This window comes from Vicia villosa, linkage group LG1 (assembly GCF_029867415.1).
Source record: "Vicia villosa cultivar HV-30 ecotype Madison, WI linkage group LG1, Vvil1.0, whole genome shotgun sequence".
In the NCBI taxonomy this organism is placed as follows: Eukaryota; Viridiplantae; Streptophyta; class Magnoliopsida; order Fabales; family Fabaceae; genus Vicia; species Vicia villosa.
In genome coordinates this window covers 16,265,803-16,285,603 of record NC_081180.1, presented here as the reverse complement: position 1 = coordinate 16,285,603, position 19,801 = coordinate 16,265,803, and the positions used below count along the sequence as shown (strand labels likewise).

At 32.7% G+C, this 19,801-nt stretch overlaps 1 protein-coding gene across 2 annotated transcripts; it reads right to left on the bottom strand.

The window, feature by feature from the left end:
- Positions 1-1,384: 1,384 nt before the first annotated feature.
- Positions 1,385-16,544, bottom strand: LOC131629679 (myosin-17). 2 transcript variants are annotated; one of them, XM_058900467.1, is made up of 39 exons: positions 16,288-16,544; positions 14,060-14,188; positions 13,623-13,766; positions 13,372-13,517; positions 13,130-13,286; positions 12,912-12,970; positions 12,606-12,765; positions 12,366-12,515; positions 12,151-12,287; positions 11,909-12,055; positions 11,589-11,690; positions 11,450-11,507; positions 11,259-11,360; positions 11,058-11,095; positions 10,705-10,831; positions 10,402-10,572; positions 10,118-10,249; positions 9,890-9,999; positions 9,628-9,688; positions 9,288-9,465; positions 7,759-7,964; positions 7,541-7,660; positions 7,345-7,443; positions 7,025-7,246; positions 5,679-5,818; positions 5,049-5,166; positions 4,918-4,968; positions 4,762-4,842; positions 4,453-4,623; positions 4,182-4,337; positions 3,884-4,090; positions 3,326-3,463; positions 3,180-3,250; positions 2,995-3,094; positions 2,860-2,916; positions 2,716-2,772; positions 2,556-2,636; positions 2,347-2,429; positions 1,385-2,262 (listed from the first exon to the last, which is right to left on the bottom strand). In XM_058900467.1, the coding sequence occupies exons 1-39, from the start codon at positions 16,288-16,290 to the stop codon at positions 2,139-2,141; spliced, it is 4,593 nt and encodes a 1,530-aa protein (XP_058756450.1). In that variant the 5' UTR covers positions 16,291-16,544; the 3' UTR covers positions 1,385-2,138. The 2 variants fall into 2 exon arrangements, with proteins under 2 accessions (XP_058756450.1, XP_058756443.1); XM_058900460.1 differs by lacking the exon at positions 16,288-16,544 and having other exon boundaries at positions 14,060-14,207.
- Between the last annotated feature and the right edge of the window lie 3,257 nt (positions 16,545-19,801).

The window sequence follows — 19,801 nt, the reverse complement described above, 5'->3', positions numbered from 1 at the left end:
TTGTTGAGCAGATTTATGGAGAAGTCACAAGAATGTCATCTCATTGCAGTCAAGAGGATAATGAGATACATAAACGGTACTATTAATCGTGACAGTTGTAATACAAATGTCACGCCATTAGAAACTAGAGCAAAGTTGAGGAAGGATACAAATGATGAGTTTGTAAGTGCAACACTGTACAAACAAATCATTGGATCTTTGAAGTATCTTTGCAATACCTGGCCAGATATTTGTCAAAATGTTGAGTTGTTGAACAGATTTATGGAGAAGTCACAAAAATGTCATCTCATTGCAGTCAAGAGGGTAATGAGATACATAAAAGGTACTATTAATCATGGTGCGTTTGTGCCAATGCAGAAGAATACCAACACAAATGCAAAGGTACATGGCTACACTAATTTAGATTCAATAGAGATCAAGATGAGAAGAAGAGTACTGCAGGATGCATATTCATGATCGAAGGTGCTCAAATCTCTTAGAACTCGGGAAAAAAATATTATGGCTTTGTCATCTTATGAAACTGAGCACATTGTTGCATCGTATGCGGCATGTTAAGCAGTGTGGATAGAGATGTTACTAGAAGAGCTCAAGATCATGGAACCTAAAAATATGAAATTATTTATCGATAACAAGTCAGTTATCGACCTAACAAATCATCTTGTGTCATGGTCGAAATAAACACATAGAGAAGAGGTGTCATTTTCTTATGGATCAAGTAAATAAAGGGAATCTTGAACTTGAGTGCAAGACAGAATGGCAACTAGCTGATATACTCACAAAGCCGAAGAAAGTCAGAATTAATGAGTTTAAGAAAAAACATGGGGATAGAAAGTCATGAAGACATAAATTAGGCGGTGTACTAGAAACTAGTAATTCATTACTTCAGTTGGCAAGTCTATATTCAACAAAGTTATGGTCATCCTAGTCTATATAGTTACAATCAACTTATGTGTCAATTTCTCTTTTCTTCAATTTCTCAAAATCCTAATTGTTCCAACAAGGACAATAATATTTCTCAAAATCCTAATTGTTTCAACAAGGACAATAATTTTATATCATATTTATTTAAGAGTAAGTGGTGACAAAAATTGAGGCACAGACTTTATAGCAGTTCCTTATAACTTTCGTACAAAAAAATAACGTATTTAGCAGTTCTTTAGAGTGCTTATCACTTATTTTCTATATTCTTTCACTTGTTTTCTTAGAGTCCTTTTTAATATGACACTATCTCAAACTCACGTTGATTAGACAACAATTAAAAGTAAACATGTAGAAAAATTATCAGAATCTTTCTGGGAAAGCATAACCGCTCATAAATGATGCACGGCACTGAAGCTATACATGGTAATTAGAAACAAACCTCCAAAAGGACTTTTAGCTGTAATTAATCATAATAGCAAATGTTTATTCACTTAGTTGTACATACTTTCATACATAATAAGTTATCACTTATCGCTACCAACCACTAGCATCAATTACAAGTATGAGGTAACTACAAGAAATCAGCAACTTCTAGTTGCAAATTGCAAATTTTTTAAGTCCAAAAAATAGCTTACCAAAGCAGCTTTCAAAATGGTAATATTTCACAATACAGTTAAAAAAATATAAATGAAATTCAAATCAACTATCACACGTCTGTACATGTGAACTGAGTCATTTCATTATAACTCAGCCTTCAAAAAAACCTAACTTGTTTTTAAACTTCATGAAATAAAGATTGCACATGCAAATCCAATAGCAGCCACATGAAACAAATAAGCCTTGTAAAATACATTGAGTCGCTAATTGCACCCATGTATAAGACTTGCAAACCACCAAAATGAGAAGGATAAAACAAAACCTTAGGCAGGTTTAACAAAAACAATGACTGGGGCTGTATCTATGATCGCCATTTGTCACGTACCTTGCGACATGGCTTAATAAAACCACCCCTCGCATTGATGAAACTTGAAGGGTAAAAATGAATTAACCCAGGCAACTCACCAATATTAGAAGCCTGAGTAGATGAAAATATTCTACTATACACATGCGAGGACAATAAAATTATATGCACAGCTTGGCACCTGCTTCATTGTGCAGTGCCCGGGGATACCCGCAAGATGGAGCAATAGAGGCAACAATCAAAAATCATTTGTGCATTACTCCGAGCGAGCTAGTAAGAACCCAAACCCTGAGTTCTCACGTATCAACGGAGGAGGATCCACGTCAGCAACTTCTACTTGTTGCATGGATTTCGAGATGTCATCCACCGAAAATGGAATACTGCATACATATCAAAAGGTTAAAGAAAAATACTACAGCAACGTCAAAGACAATATTAAATTGTTTCCTGAAGTGATATTGTACCTCGAGTCATCGTCTAATAGGAAAGAAGTGCTGACAGCATTACTAGAGTCCTCCGCAACCATAGCTCTCATGGTTGTTGTAACCTGCATAATCCATAGAATTATCAGCAACTTTGTTTTGATATTTATCACATCGCAGGTGTTCCCAATTGTACAAAAGATGAGCGATTCAACCAGAGAAATATTACAAAGAGATTAATGCTAACATACATCTGTAGACACACTGTGAGTGCCGTATTTGTCATCCCAGTACATTGTACTTATTCTATATAGTTGTTGTATACTGAGACCCTGCAACACCAAAATATTATGCTTAGTAATAGAATCAGAGCAAATTTTAAGCTCGTACAGAAAAGGAGAAAGCACTCACAGGACAAAGCTCCTTAGTTATTTCATTAAGGGATTTCTTGGGCTTTTGATGTATCACCTGAAACAAACAAATGAGAGTTGGTCACTAACGCAATAAATATCAATATTGAATTGAATTTGAATATGCATGACAGCTGAAAGTTACCAGGAATCCAACTGCCTGCCTGATATGTTTTAGTTCCTCCCACGCCGAGCCAGTGTACTGTACACACACAATAGATTGAGGTTAAGATCATAAAATGGAAAAGTAAAGAATCAAAATTAGTTGCTTGGTGCTAACCTCTTCAGTTGCCTCGATGCACCACTGTTCTAATTCAGCCAAACCTGTCTTCACATACTCTCCATTGCTGAATGAACAACACTCGCGGCGCAGCAGAAGACTGCAAGCAATGACCAGATTAAGTCCATAAAAAATTATGCATGCTGCAATATGACATGAAATGGGAAGTGGGAGAACAAGATTACCTATTGAATAATTGAACATCGATGAATGAGAATATTTGAGTGAATACTTTGCGGACCAAGAAAGGAGGCGCCTGTTAAACCAGATTTCTAACAGGTTAAGATCAAACTCAGGCAATGAAAATACGGAAACTGAAAGGGAAACTCACATAGTTTGCTTTCATTATCTTTAGCGAGTTGTTCAAGCTTTTCACAATACTTTGCCAGTGAGCTATTAAAGCTTGTTGAGCAACCGCATTAGCATGTGAGCGTCCTTTTACTAAACCTTGACGGGAGGTCCTTGGAGCCTGCAGTTGTTTTATCATACAGATAAAATAAACAAATATACACAACCAGAGAATTAAGCTTATAGTTACTGGATAGCCTAACCCTAGTGGCTGGCTGCTACATATAGAAAATAAGTGAAAGAATATGCACAGGTACCTGCTACTGATTTAATGATTACTTGTAAAAAAAAACTTAAAACAACAGAACAAGATAGTCCAGGTGCAATTAGCAGATAAAATGTTTCTTTTCTATGAATTGTTTTCGGATTTATCATGTAAAAAAGGGAAAAGTTTTATGTTTGTGGTTATAAATCAGACACTGCAGGCACAGTCTGCCTCCTTTATGTATGTCCTGCATGTTTGATGGCCTCTATAAACAATGGGAATTTCTCAAAATTTTGATTGTCATTTTTCCGAAAAACATGGAAGATGTTTCTTTACCTGTATACACAGTCCAAGTAATGGGGATATCTCCTTTTTCAGGTTGTCTCGTATCATTCCATATAACTTCTCAAGGAAGGCAGTAAGCTGTTGCTTAAACAGAAGTGCCGGATATTTTGCTTCTACTTGTCGTAAACCATCAAGTCTACTAAGACTTCTTCCATTTATAAATGGCAATCCAGCACTTTGAGGAGATGCCCTTAGCCCCTAAAATTACAAATCCATTCATTCAGAATAAAAATGAAACCTACATAAAGTGACCAAATTCAATCAGAAAGGATAAGCAACTGCTTCTTACTTGAGACATCCTTCCAAACAGAGAAGATGATGCTGTTCTCCGCCGCTGAGGTGTTAAGCTAGCAGCTCCACTTGCTTTGAGGGTGCGTTGTAGCAGCATCAATAAAGTAGATGTATTAGACAACCAATAGGCTAATACATCTGTATTATCCTGAGCCTTCAATGATGCAGAACAGTGTTAGCAACATATTTTCGGCATTTCTAAAAATGATGAATTGCAAAAGCACTGTATCGTGAATATTATACAAGTAATCCATAAGTGTTAAAGTTACCTCAACAGCTGAAGCTATTGTTTGAATGATACGGTCAAAGACAGTTGTTCTTTCAACTTCAAATGACCTCCAGTGTAGAAGGCATTTATATATGACGCATGCAGCAACAGGTTTGCCACCAGAAAATCCCAAATCTTGTGATATGCACTTGATCAACAAGTCCTGGTTTTCCTGAACCAAAAGAAAGTGAAAATTTAAAATAGGAATAAACAAGAAAACGAAGGAAAATATATTTAAATTGAAAATGCAATTTAAATTTAAAGCATGTATCACAGATTCATTCTTAAATGCGTCTATGTAGCCACTCACTTGTTGTTTATCATTCAGAGATTTCTGCGGTTTTCCTTCAGATTCAGGCTCACGCACATTGGATAGAGCAAGAGTCATATCCTAAGATATACAGAAGGTAAGAATTAAACAGATTAAAAAAATGTCTCATAGAAATAATAGTGTCCTCCCTCTTACTTGTCCAAGTTTTACTTCCCCATTTAGAGTATTCCCATTTTCTGGTGTCCTCTGCATATCATTCACAAAATTTCGTGAGTCCATCTTCATATTCATAATTTTGAGCAATGACCATATGTATGTTTTCTTACCTGAATAATCACTGTCTTAGGTCTGGCAGTAAGAGCTTTTGCGGTTGGTGATACAACCAATGCTTGTTGGCGAAGAACTTGATTTTCTGACTCGGAATTGGCAATTTTTTCTTCCAATCTGCATTGTATATAGTTATTTTAAAAAATTAATTTCATTTATCGAAACAAAGTGTTGGAATTTCCGCTTTCATTGCAATCCACGACTAGTCGCCTAAATTGCAGCATTTGGCTTGCCTTCTTGCAGCCTCCAACACCTTCATTGTGTTGGGTTTGAAGGGGTGAATTTAGTCTCACATTGCTCAGAGATATGGCATGTGTTATGTTTACAAGTGGATGGTTTTATATCAAACACACGCCCTCGAGCAAGAGCTCTTTGACCTTGGAACAGATAAAGTGGAGAGGCTAGCTAAGTTTGTGCTTAACTACAAAAGGACTAGGTCATAGAGGACCAAATATCTTGTAGTGTATGAAATAACTCAAAAGTTTAAGCTAATAGGTGAAAGCAGATAAATGTTTTATACCTAAGACCTTGGTTGTTGGCTATTTTATTTTGAAATTTGATAGATTTTCATATAAATGCAGTGAAATTACTACTCACAACTATTATCTTTTTACTCAAACATTGCTAACCTCTGAACCAATTCTTGGAGTTGATCCACTTTGCGATCGGAGTCCTCAACTTTTTTAATCAGCTCCTTATTTCTAGCTTCAGCCTCCGCCTGAGCTTTTTTGGCCTCTTCTTTACCTTCTTTTTCCAATTGCAGTGAATCCTGGATCAGGTATTAAATAATGGGATTCAATAGGTGTTATGTTGCTATTGTATTGTACACAACAATTAATGGTAATTTCTTTTCTCTCTAAGACCGGGGATGTTGGATTGTTAAGAACCAACACGAAAATTAAGCAGACATGAGGTTGTTGTGTTGGATGTGTGTGTGGCAAGACTAGACGAGATATGATTAGACATGACAACATTAAAGAGAGAGAGTTGGGGTAGCACTAGCACCTATTGTAGAAAAGATGGTGGAAACTAAATTTAGGTGGTTTGGACATGTAGAGAGAGAAGACATGTGCATTATTTAATAAGGAGAATAGATCAAATGGAGGGTAGTTAAACCGCTAGAGGTAGAGGAAGACCTATAAAAACTTTGAAAAATTATTAAGAAAGATCTTGAGATTAACGAGTTAGATAGAAGCATGGTTTTGGATAAAACATTAGGGCGTCATTTGATCCATGATCTTGAGAATAAGACTTGGTTGTTTTTGTTGTTGTTGTTCTTTTCTTAGACTCTCCTTTATGCGTACAGAAAGAGATTGAACGATAAGTAATGTCAATACTGTCCAATCCAACAATACGCACAGAAAGAGATTGAATGATAAGTAATGTCAATACTGTCCAATCCAAAATCAACGATTGTACGCAATAGAAAAGCTACATGTCACACTTTGTTACAGGATGGGCTATCAGCATATAATCATGTAAAATTAAGGGGAAAATGCACTGCCTTCCCCTGAAACTCTGCTTAAATGACACAAACACACCCTTATATTCTTTGAACGAACGCTCACCGCCTCTGAAGTTAAACAAAAAAGGTGGTGAATGTAATTTAATTAAACAAAAAGATTGTTTATTAAAAATAAGAGTTTAAAGGTAGTGCATTGACAATGTAAACTAACTTTACACATACAACCAATTAAAATCCTTACACTTGCCATGTCATATTAGTTTTTTTAAATTAGAATTGTGTTTTAATTGGATACATGGTTGTGATTGGTTGACAGTGTAAAAATATTTTACACTCTCAGTGCATATCCTTTTTTCTCTAAAAATAAAGGAGACATGCATATCTTTGAAGCAGGCCTGAAGGGAGGTAAGTGCAATTTCTCCAAAATATAATTAACTAATCAATGTCTTCGAAAAAGTGTAATGAAATCCAAGGAAGCTTGAACATTAATTTGAGAGAATCAAAGATTACCTTTAAACTATTGATTTCAGCCAATAAAGAATTAATCTTCTCAGTATCTTGAATTATAACGGGAGTCTCTTTAATAACTGGAGGTGCTTCTTTAATTGCTTTCTGTGCAGCTTCACGCTCTTTGATGACCCTGGCATTTGCTTCTTCAACTTGTAGTTGCATTGTATTTAAAGCATCATGCAACTTGGTAACCTCTTGTGCTTTTTCCTCTTCCAAATCAGTCTATAATCAGTTAAAATCTTATAAGTTTATGCTATTAAAAGTTGCAACAGTAAGCCAGCCATTAAAATGGTAATAGATAGATTTGATAATGAAGTTACTCTCAAACGCTTTTCAATTTGCAAACGCCATGTGAGTTCTTCAACACGCTTTTCTAGCTTGTCTTTGGCTTCTTTAAGAGCCCCTGTATCTCTTGCAGCCTGGATTGAATAAATAAATATCACTATTTGTTAGCAAATAAAGCAAAATGTAGTGCACTTATTACACAAGCATCATGAAAGAGAGTATCATCCAGACCATTTTAAGCATTCTAAGTTCCTTTCTAGCAACCCTGCTCCTCCAACCACACTGAGTAACAACCGCAGCCTTTTGCAATTTTTTATAATATGAATATGCAACTTGCCGGCGAAAATGAGCCTAAAGAAACAAACAAAAAGATGTTATAGTAGGTAAAAAGATTGCTTGATTTCCTCTACTCAATTTAACAGTCTAACTCAGAAGATCAACAAGAGCACCTGGATTTGAATTGCAGCCTTTGTTTGCTTTCTAAATCTAAATTCATCACGAGCCTTCATAGCCCTTAATCCAGTCTGCAATATGATTGCAGATGATCGTACTTTAAAGTAAGATTTCCTGGCAATGTATCCTTTGAAGTTCTTTTCTATTTTCAGAGCTGCTGCTTCACGTCGCAATTGCTCGTAAAGCTTCCGGGCCAATATTCCTATTTGTTATTGAAAAAGCATTACATGAAGGAAACTTGTTAGTACAAATCAAACCATTTTTCGTGAGAAAATCCCAACTAATTAAGTGTTGTGTGGATTCTAAAATACTGTGAACTAAAACATTAAACTAACTGGGGATAAACATGTCATGGGCTTAAGAAGCAAAGAAAAGAGACTTAATTTATAATTCATGTTAGCTCCAAAACTTTTCATATAAGGGAATATGCCACTAATTATCTTATTTGGTGAATTTAAGCTTCGTAGACTCTAAGTCTAAGGTCTTTCTACTAACACTCAGTCTCACGCCAGCTTTGGCAGTATATATGTTGATAGCGGAATTCCTTCTATTCATGGAGGAACAATTTTAGAGAATATCACCAGACATGGGACAAAAAAAGAATGGACGCTGTAAAAATATGGGACACAAGTTAATGTCTGAATATGTGAATTCATCACATCGGATATTAATTGCTGCATTTTACAATTTTTCCTACTATCATGCTTTGATCTTTTATGCCAATAAAAATGAGAACACCATAATAAGTTATAGCATTTTATGAAGTCCAAAGAACTCGTGCTCATTTCTATAACATGAGGTTTCTCTTTTGATTTACTCCCTCTGTTTCAAATGACTGTCGTTTAAGGGTTTTGCACACAGATTAAAAAATGCTACAATATTGTCACAACAAGACATTGGACTTTTACTAAATTAACCTTATAAATGTATTGGAAGTAGTGTATAGAGTAATAATTAAATAACACAATTGGAAAAATAGCAATCATTTCTACATTAAAATGTGAGAATGACATTTATTTTGAAACGAATATTATTTTCCTAAAATGATAGTCGACAGTCATTGTGAAAAGGAAGGAGTAAGATTTTTTTTATTTTTGTTATTTTATACTAATATTTAGCCACCTAATATCCTATAATATTTTTTTAAAATAATATATCTAACTAATAAATCTACGTCCTGCCATATGTATCTATTTGTGCTTTGTAGTCAGTTCTGCCATATGTATCAATTTGTGCATTGTAGTCAGTAGCTTTCGGAGAACTGATAAGTGATAGCTAGTCTACTATCAGTCTTGAGCGATAATTGAACCTAGCCTGTAGACGCATAACTAATATACACCAACACTACCTGTTTGTCCATATGACAAGTTAACTTGGTAGTATAATTGAAATTTTACCGAAAAAGTTGAATAAAAATATTTTTTTTTTGTAAAGAATAGGTTAATTTGAACATGCAGTTAAGATCAGAAACCACTAAACAAGGTAGCAACAAAAATCAAGCATGTACAGAGAAAACTGGGGATACCTCGCAAATTAGATTGCAAACTAATTGCAGCACGACGTAATCCAATGAATTCCTTGCGTGCAATATGGGTACGTGTTTGCCTCTGAATGACTCTAGCTGCATTTCCAAGGACTTCGGATCTTCTTGCATCCAATTCAGCCATCTGACCTGCTCTTAGGAAAACCTTTGTCTTGCCTATCTGGTAAACCATCAAAAACCTTGTATGACTTCATTGTTTACAAAATCCATTCATATAGATAGAATTCTGTATAGTTTACCAGAACACTAGGTGAAAATGGTACTGTAATAGTCATGTAATAAAATATTAAGCAAATTTTCAATGCAGAAGTACGGGAGTCACCTGATAGCCTTTCATACCCATTTTACCCAGGATCATTTGACATGCAACCTGGTCATCGTGGCTGAAAAGGAACAAGTAAAAACAATTAACAAGTAAACAGGCAGAACATGCAAATGCAAGCAGAAGAAGTCATTAGTTCATCGGTAAAATAATAACTGCTCTAGAAAATATAGAAATACAAGACATATAATTTTTGCATGAAAAATAAGAGTCATTTTCCTAATCAAATATAAAAACAGCCGAACGAGGAGAAGATCTTTACTTTCCATCCAAAACTTCAGGGGCAAGAACACCAAAACGGTTGAGAAATTCATAAAAAGTTCGTCTTGTAGGATATCCAGCACAGCTGATTCTAATTGCCTCTAGAACACCCTAAAGCGGATAAAAATGAGACAAAATTATCAAATGTAAACATGTGCCAAAGATATTTACATTACATGCTCAATTATGTAAAGCTAATGAAGAAAAAGAAAGAGTGATATATACTCACACCACAGCGCAACTGTTGGATAATATTGAGATTTTCAAAAATAGCAGGCTTGAGAACATTATTTGGCTTCACGCATCTAATATAGTGAGGCTCTGTTGAACTTAGGGTCTCCATCAAAGACTGAAGTTGTGACTGCATTTTTCAGAAACGTGTTATTTACTACTAGTACAACATAAAAACAAAACCCCAAAAAACTTGAGGTAGGAACTAGGAATGTCACAAAGACTGTATGATAATGAAATACAATAGAGCTCAGAAAAGGAGTGGTATAAATAAATTAATACCTTAAAGCGAGATCCTATTGAAGAAAATTTTGATGATTTTGAAGATTCTTCTGGAGAGCGGGGGAATAGACCTGCCACAAAAGAGCATTTTGAGGCTATCATCAGATCCTGATGTTCTGCCACCACATAATCCTTGTTTTTATCCAGAAACATATCAGCCTGATATGTCACCTAGACAAAGGAGAAGAAATAGTTAAGAAGAAGGCAAACAAAATATTACAAGCAACAGTTTAATAAGTAAATAAATAAATAAAAGGTTGTGAAAGGAAACATGTGATAGAAAAAAAAAAAGAGTAAAGATACCTCCCCGGCATAATGAGATATTGTGAAATTAGTTCGAGAAAGTTTCGGTTTGATAAAGCGCTTGTTGTTTTTGAATGTCTGGTACAACTTCTGAGCGAATGTTTCATGTGTAGACTTAGGAAACATACTGTTTCACACAGCAAGGCTAACATGAGTACAAGCAGAACTACAGAGTTCAAGTAATGCATGATATTAAATCTTGCATATATCCTACTTACAAAAAACTGGAAAAAGCATACAACATTAAAAACTAAGATAGTAAAATAAAGTAGCATCAGAAAAGGCAATGCACTAGCTTCTATAAAACTAAAAGCAATACTAAATGAACAGTGAAATCGCTGACAGTCACATACCAGGCTTCATCAAGAAGTGAAATTATTCCTCCAGGTTTCTGCAAAAGAATTAATGCTAAAATCATCATTACCTGAATTTATTGTGTAGGAAATAAAGGTGTTTTTCTAACTAAAGCAAGTATTTCCCATCAAGAACATTTGATTTGATAGGCTATACTTGTAGGTGGGTCATAAGGCAACCAACAAGCAACAGTGAAATACCTTCTCAATTAGATCCAAAACATCTTGGTTGTCAACAAACTCTATGTAACTCCAATCGATTTCTTCTTTGGTGTATTCTTCTTGTTCCATTTTAAAGACATGCTGCAACCATTCAGTAAGAATAAACTCATTTATCTGGAAGAAAATATTATATAACATAAATCATAAATTTTACAAAGAAACAACCATACCTGATTAAAATGTTGCTGTAGCTTCTCATTTGTAAAATTAATACAGAACTGCTCAAAACTAAGAAAGCGCATTTTATCAGATACAAAGCTAAACTCTGAAGTACTAAATCACAAATGTTGGATGAAATCATTAGCTTACCTATTAAACTTAAAACTTTCAAACCCATAGATATCGAGAACTCCAATGATAGATTTTGAATTAGGATCTTGTCCAATTGAATTGTTAATCTTCTCCACTAACCTGAAACCAATGATGAGAATTTGTCAGAATATGAAACCTTGAAGAAAGGAAATTCATATTCAGAAAAATTATGATCCAATCACATGACTTGTTCCTGGAGACTACTGATAGGGACTGTAATTAAAGTTTGTTACTCTATATCATCCTATAGATATTTTTAATAGTTTTTTCTTTCTTTAAACATATTATGCATAAAAGTGGTGATTAAGGTTTATTACCAGTCAAACAAACGACAATAGATAGTTTTAGCTAATGCATCCCTGCTACCGAGAGCTGCAACAGGATCAAGTGTTCTTGTAATAACCTCCTCAGGAGTTACCATGACACGCTGAATCAATGCATCTTCCAAGCTCTTAGCATCACACCTACAATTATTCCATGGTAAAAAAATACAGAATATCAACAAAATCATAATACAGTAATGCATAAGAAACGCATAAAGGGATTAACTTTGCCGTACTTGAGAAGTTCAGCAGTTGTATTAAGATGGAACCTAGACTTCTCATCCTTAAGGACAGAAGAATCAATCTCCTCTCCTTTTGCAAATTCAATATTTCCAAGATGCAAAACTGCGGCTACAACCCTAAAAATTGCATCCTGAAATATAGGTCTATATCATTAAAACAATATTAAGAAAAAAACTATTTTGTTAAAGAAGGATTCAGGAAGAGTAACCTGCTCTTCCTCACTGATTCCAACAATATCCATTGCCCTTCGAGTTGCAAGATATTCTTCTGCATCGTCCACTCCATCAAGCCCATAGCAGTTGGATTGGTTTAGGTAATGGAAGGAGCTAGCACTTCCCAGTTTATACTTTTCTTTTTCCTACAGAACAAGAGGATTTCATTAATATAGAACTCGGTTTTTATGACAAAGATACAGGAGGATTTCATTATCACAAAACAATGTTTTTACCTCAGCTGGTGCTGCACAAAGAAGGTAAAAACAATGGTAATTTCTTTCAGGATCTGAAACTTGACAAACACGGGACCTCTCAAGTAGATAAGTTCGTATAGCTGCCCCGGAAATTCTTCCTTTGTTGTCAAATTGTATCTCAACAAATTTACCAAAACGACTGCATCACAAAATCAACAAGAACATGAAATATACATGTTATATCAAATTTGAACAAACTGAACAGGTATATCTCAAATCTTCTATGAAATAACAATGTCAGGGGAACCATTTTATGACAATTTTCATGCAGCAGTCAGCACTCACCTTGAATTATTGTTTCTCACTGTTTTGGCATTGCCAAATGCTTCAAGAACAGGATTAGACTGCAAAGTAATTAATATACAAACAAAAAATGAGAAAAGCTTCCACTTCTTTTAACATCCTACACATCTAACAAAATCTGAAATAAAGAGAAATAATAAAGGAACTAAAAGTGATAAAGTAGTATACAAAACAAAACAAAAAAAACTGCTACATCGTACTTCTAAAACTTGTTGTTCAACTGTCCGCCCTTCTACTCCAGATCGGCCCCCAAGGTAAGCAAGATATCGCATAAGCATTTTTGTTGTCTCTGTCTTACCAGCCCCGCTTTCACCACTAACCAGGATTGAATTGCTTTTTCCCTCAACAATCATTGCCCTAACACAAATAAAAACATAATATGGTCATAAACAAACTACACGAAAAGAACGTACGAAAATAAAATTATATTAACATCTATCACCTGTATGCAACATCTGCAACTGCAAAAACATGGGGACTCAACTCTCCAAATGCAGCTCCTTTGTATTGTTCCATCATGTGAGTATCATATAGATGTGGTAACCTTTGAAATGGGTTTATCGCAATCAGGATATTTCCAGTATATGTCTGCAATGATGATGGAGGAGATGTGTGATTGTAGTATTCACAAGTTTTACTCTTACTCAAATAATCTTACTACTAAATGAAATAATCGATATTTTACAGTCTTACATAGATTTCATTAAGTTCGTATCTAGTTGCCAAGTTATTCAGAACTCCTGGTTCATGCAAGTATGACAATTTTGTCATGTCATCTACACCACCAGGTGGGGCTTCATTATCCTTGGGAATAACCTTTGAGATACTTTTGACAACCTGCAACCAGATTCCCAAAGTGTTAAAATTACCGTAAATTCTAGTTACTCTTGTTTAACTACGAGTCAAAGCTGGACACTCTGTAACATACGCATAAATCACACAACTTGACAAGATTGCATTGTTGTATAAGAAAATTATTTTTGTAATTCCAAAAAGAGATTCAACGCTGCTAGAATCACAGAGAAGAACTAGAAAAACAGTTGCAATTTTGCAATATCCCAAAAACAATGTACAAAACAAAGAATCTATGCAAACGATTTCTCACACAAAGTACAGACAGTTAGACTCACTGTTTTCCCATCTCCGGTGCGAACATGGACGTTTTCACCACTGATTTTAGTAACTTCACCACCAATCCATGCTAGTGCTGGATCTTCAACCCAGACATGAGAACCAACAATAATGTTCACTGGTGCAGACTGCAAAAACATAATAAGCATTCAAAGGAAACAGGTGAGTTCAGAGAAACACAAATGATATTCCAAAGAATCAATTACAACTTCACAAAGAATGCATTAATTTTGAAATTAACATTTTTAGATATTTAACAAAATATATCATCAGCTAAAATTTATAAAATTTCTCATTGGAATATAAGTTACTTTTCAACAGTAAGTAACTATAGCTACTAAAGCCATATGTGTAATGTAATCAAGATGTTGATGAAAAATATAGGAAATGAAGGCAAATACGTATGCTTCCGGCTACAAAATGGCATTATCAACCCTAAAGATTTAGTTCACAGGAGTATGCACACCTGACACCACTTAAACTTCATTTTTATTTAACAGAATGAAGAATAATTGATGATGATGATGATGATGATGATGATGATGATTAAAAAAACAAATCTAGCCAAATTTAAATCAATAGACAAGAATATAAAATAACAATTGTCAGTTCCATAGATAAGTAATGGCAAATGATAACGGTAACCGATTATGTAATTTTGGAAATTATATGCACAAATTACACAACCGAGTTTGTCATTATATATTGTGGTGACCAAAACATTGAACATCATAGAATGTGTTTCAAGTATACGTTTCAAAACATAGAAGTGCTACTATCATTTTCTTTTGATTTTGTCAAAAATTATGTGCAAAGACAGGCAACAGTTGGTATTCACCAAAGTTATTGCCATAACCTTGAATGTAGCTTGCAATATGCAGCTTTTTACCTAGCATTTACAGTCAAATGCAAACGAAAGAAAATATGACTAAACTACATCTTTCCAATATATTTTCAACGTTTATAGTTTGAAACACTACCATGATTCCATGAATTAACAATTTCATGCAAATCTATACAACATTTGCAGCACACAACTGTATATCAATGTTCCTTTTAATTTGAGTACAATCACTCTTTCCTTGCTATCAAATCACCAGTGCAATGTTTATTAATAAGGAAAAAAATTATTCCATGGCACTTGCAGGAACAGAATCCTCCCAAATTCAAGCAATTTCCACAATAACGTACAAGCCAACCCTTCTTTCTTCTCATGCAATAGCCATGATAATTAGTATTGAATCAAGGATAATATTTGCCAGTGCAGAAAGCAATTCGTAAAAATGAACTTTCACTTATTTCCCTTTTACACTTTTTTTCTATTCTCGTTAATTTTGTTTCTCTCTATCTTCCTAGACATTCATCTTAGGAAAAATACTCCCAATTATTCGAAATCAATACTAATTTTCTTCCCCTTTAACCAAACATTTAAAAACATCCAAACAAATATAATTACATGGGAAAATACATCCCAAATAAACTCAACTCATATTTTTCTTAGATTATGTTTGGATATCAGAACAGAGCGGAGCAGAGCGGGATGTAGTGAATTGGAGTGGAGCGATATGAAGATTCCATTCCATCGTTTGAAAATTTTGGGACGAACAGACAAATGTTTCATTCCACCCAAAAAGAAGGGGAAGAAATGCAGTGGGAAGTGATGGAATGAAATGGAATCAATACCACTCTACTTTGCTCGGCTCCATCCAATTTTAAATGATCCAAACTACATAATACCCTCTGTTCCATCCCATACCACTTCGCTCCATCCAATTCCATCAATCCAATCAATCCAAACAAAGCCTTAGGAAGCAGTAAGACTCAATAATTAAATTCATAAGTAGTATAGTATTTTCAAGCTTCTAAACCATCAATCAAGCTTCTAAACCATCAAAAAATCGATTCTGTATACTGCCAATCCAAAATTAACCCCAATCTTATCTATCACCAGTTCATATTCACCGAGCTTCATTTCACACAATCAATGTACGGATCGACTATCATAACTCTCATTTCCAAAACATCAAAAACAATCAAAATTCCTAACTCAGAAAACTAGACTAGAAACACAATAATATTACGAGTCACATAGAGAAAACTCCAGAATAATTAAAAATAAAAAATAAAATAAAACAAAAATCGAAGTCAAACGGATTCAACGAAGCAGGTAAGAAAGTCAAGCAAAAATCAACAAAAATCGAAGACGTAACAGAGAGAATGAATTTACCATGGCGATTAATGCGGAGCGATCTTAGAGAACAAACTCATCCGAGTGGAGCGGGAAAAGTGACTCAGTGAGTCAGATCGGACAGTAGAGAACGATAGTTTTGAAGTTTGAAAGAGAATTTAGAGAAAGAAGAAGCTAAAATTAGAAGCTGGAGAAAACGATAAAGAAGAAGAAGAAAACAAAAGGTATCAAGCTTGTGTTCTGTGCTGGTTTTTCATTTCCCTCAAAGCTTTTTTGTTTTTGAAGAAAACGTTATTATTTTATTCTAATATGAAATTATATAGAAAACCAAAACAGGTTTTATTTTTATTTTAGATGCTTTTATTTCTATCTCTGAGAGACATTTAGAGAGATTTTATTCAAATAATTTAATTAAAGATAAATAAAGTATGATGTTGCAATTTAAATGTTATACTGAGTTTTTTTTTCTATACTAGTAAGAAACCCGTGCTATCGCACGGGTCCCGTCTGGATTCACATCACATGTCTATCAAATCATTATTGGTAAAGTTTGAATTCATTTTTTAATTGGTTAACATTGACATAGTTACAAATATATGCTAATAATATGCACCAACTTTTAAGTATTGACAGCAAGAGAAATATTTAAAAGATGGACATTAAAATGAATAGTCTACCGCTGATATTTCATAGATACGTTTACATCTACCCGTGAATCTATATGAGTTAACAAAACTCAATTGAATCCAAATGAGTTAATTTTAAAACTATATATTTGAATAAAATCATTTTTTCAATTCAAATAATATTATTTTTTTAGATATTAATCAATTTTTCCAAACCTAAAATTTATACCAATTTCTCGTCAAATATCAATTTTAAATCCTTTTTATTTTATTATATTTGTAATTTTTACAAACCTACAATATATGATAACTCTCCGCCATCAAATTTCAGTTCAAAACGAATATCTATGCTCAACGGTATCTTGAAATTTCAGTTCTAAATGAATATTTTCTCTATCTTTTTGTCTAGGAGAATTTCATAATAGAAGTTTAATTATACAAAATTTTGAAAATTTTAAATTATTTTATATTTCATTGAATAATTTTAAATAAAAATATAATAAATTTTTAAAAAAATGTAAATAATAATAATAATAATTTTAAATTTATATAAAATTTAGTATGCTTGATAATAATATATAATGATAATAATTAAAAATTAAATTAATTGTTTATAATAACTTGTCAGAGATATTTTTGAAAATCAACATATTATCACTCTTAAAATTATACTTAAATATATGCTTATAATTTTTTTTTGTATAAAAGTAGAGCAAATAATGCAAGAAATTGAATTGCTTACGAAATTGAGCAAATTATACTTAAATATGTGCTTATATTTTTTTAATTTATTATCAAATGATTTTGTAATTCTAAATTATAAAATCAATTTGACTTTTCTTTTGTATTTTGGTTATTGTTTGAATTGAGAAACATTTTTTCAAATTTTAATCACTTATTATTTTGATTTGTAAATAGATTTACTTATCGAGAAATTATGATTAATATTGAAAAATAACGGTTTTATTAATACATTCAGTTTTGCTTGAATATAAATTTATTATATATAATCAAAAATTACAATATTAAATAATAATATAATATTTATTATTGTAGATATCAGTAGGTAAAGAAATAAAAAAATTATACCTAAGAATGTGGAAAAATCAATTATATATTAAATAATAATTTAACATTAACTATTTTAGATATTAGTAGGAAAATCATAAATTAGATCTAAGAATATCGTAAGAGAGAAGAAATAAAAGAGAAAATCAAATCGTTTTTTATTGATTACTAAAATTTTCTTCTTAATAGCATTTAATTATTTCTTCTTTATTTTAATTTATTTAATTTGACAATTTATTAATTGTTGTTTTGTGAGGTTTGTAACATAAATGTGACACATTATAGTCTTTTGACTTTTAAATTTTTCATATTGAATGTAGTGTAATTTATAATGGCTCATGGTGACTCGATAAATGTCAGAATAATTTGAATTTAAAAAATTAAATTAAATAATGTCTCAATAAATATCAATAAATTTAAATTTAAATCAAATATATAATAAAGGTAGAAGATAATTCAATAAAAAATATTAGGATTCTAAAGAATAAATATAAAAGGCAATTAAAAGCCAATTATTAAACATAATTTGTATTATGATGCAACATTTATGCCATGAATTCTATCCCAAAAATTCAAATTCAATTAGTGTAATATGTACTTGCCGAGAAAAATTAGTGAAAAACCATATGAATTCAGTAAAAATATGCTTGTATTCACTAATTAATGTTGCCTTTGTATCATATGAATCCACTCACGAATTTGAAAAACCATATCAAATTGAATTAGTGAATAAATTATAATAAATTTTTATTCATTTATTAGAATTCATATTAAATATAGGTAAAAGATAACAAAAATATTAGGATTCCTTTTTTAAAGAAGAGAGAGTACGATAACAAAACTTTAATCTAAAACAATATAAAAGATGAGATATTTATTTGAATATATCTTGACTAACAAACACATATATATGACATGGATTTAGTATATAAAAACAAATAAACACACTATGACAAAATTTACATTTAGAGAAACTCAACATCTAAGATTCACTATCTATGAGCACATCATATTTTCAGGAAAATAAATACCAAAATCACATGAAATAGGATATCAGATTCATCGAATGCTGAGATCTTGATGTGTAATTAGAATCAAGCTCTTATTGTTTCCTCTTCTTCTCCACACCCAATACAATAGCATGCTCCTCAATTTTCCTGCTGAAAAACATGAAGGAACAGAGAAGAAAATAAAAGAAAGAAAGATGTAGATCTTCACCTCTCTCCCAACTACTTCCATTGATTATCAAAAATAAAACAGAAGTAAAAAATCAAAATCATGCATTTGAATCAAACAATCCATTGATTATTTGTTTGAAGTACTTGTCACAGACTAAATACAAATCCTTTGACTCGTTGATGTCCTTCACAAATTCAATTGGGCGAAAATAGATTTTACATAAAAATGACAAATACAAAATTTACACGAAAGATTGAAATGGAAGAAGAGAAGTTGTAGTACACTCTTTTGGCACCCTTGAATTTATAAGTCGATAGAAAAATGAAAAGGCAGCAGTGAAATTTCAATTCAACTAATCTTGGGAAGGATGAGTGGAGTGAAATATCGTTAATCTTGGAAAGGGGGAATGTGAATCTTGGAAAGGGTGGGTGGAGTGAAATATCGTTTGACTAAAAAAACGGCTGACTTTTTATTTCCCAATTGCAAATATGTGTATTATAAATGCTGAGAATGATTTAGGTTAAATTGATTATTATGGAATTAAAAAAAATAATAAAAAGCAACAATAATCCTGGTTATGCCACATCAGCCCTATTAAATACCAAGTCAATATAAATCAAGTAACTTTCAAATAGTCAATTTTACCCTTATAGTTAGATTAGATTAGGCATTTAATCAGA

Coding starts and splice junctions, on each gene's coding strand:
- LOC131629679 (XM_058900460.1), bottom strand. CDS start 14,200: ATGTTTTTGCAGTCTGCACCAGTGAACATTATTGTTGGTTCTCATGTC. Junction 7,661..7,758: donor AGGCTGCAATTCAAATCCAG/GTGCTCTTGTTG, acceptor TTGTTTCTTTAG/GCTCATTTTCGCCGGCAAGT. Junction 7,444..7,540: donor AACTTAGAATGCTTAAAATG/GTCTGGATGATA, acceptor TATTCAATCCAG/GCTGCAAGAGATACAGGGGC.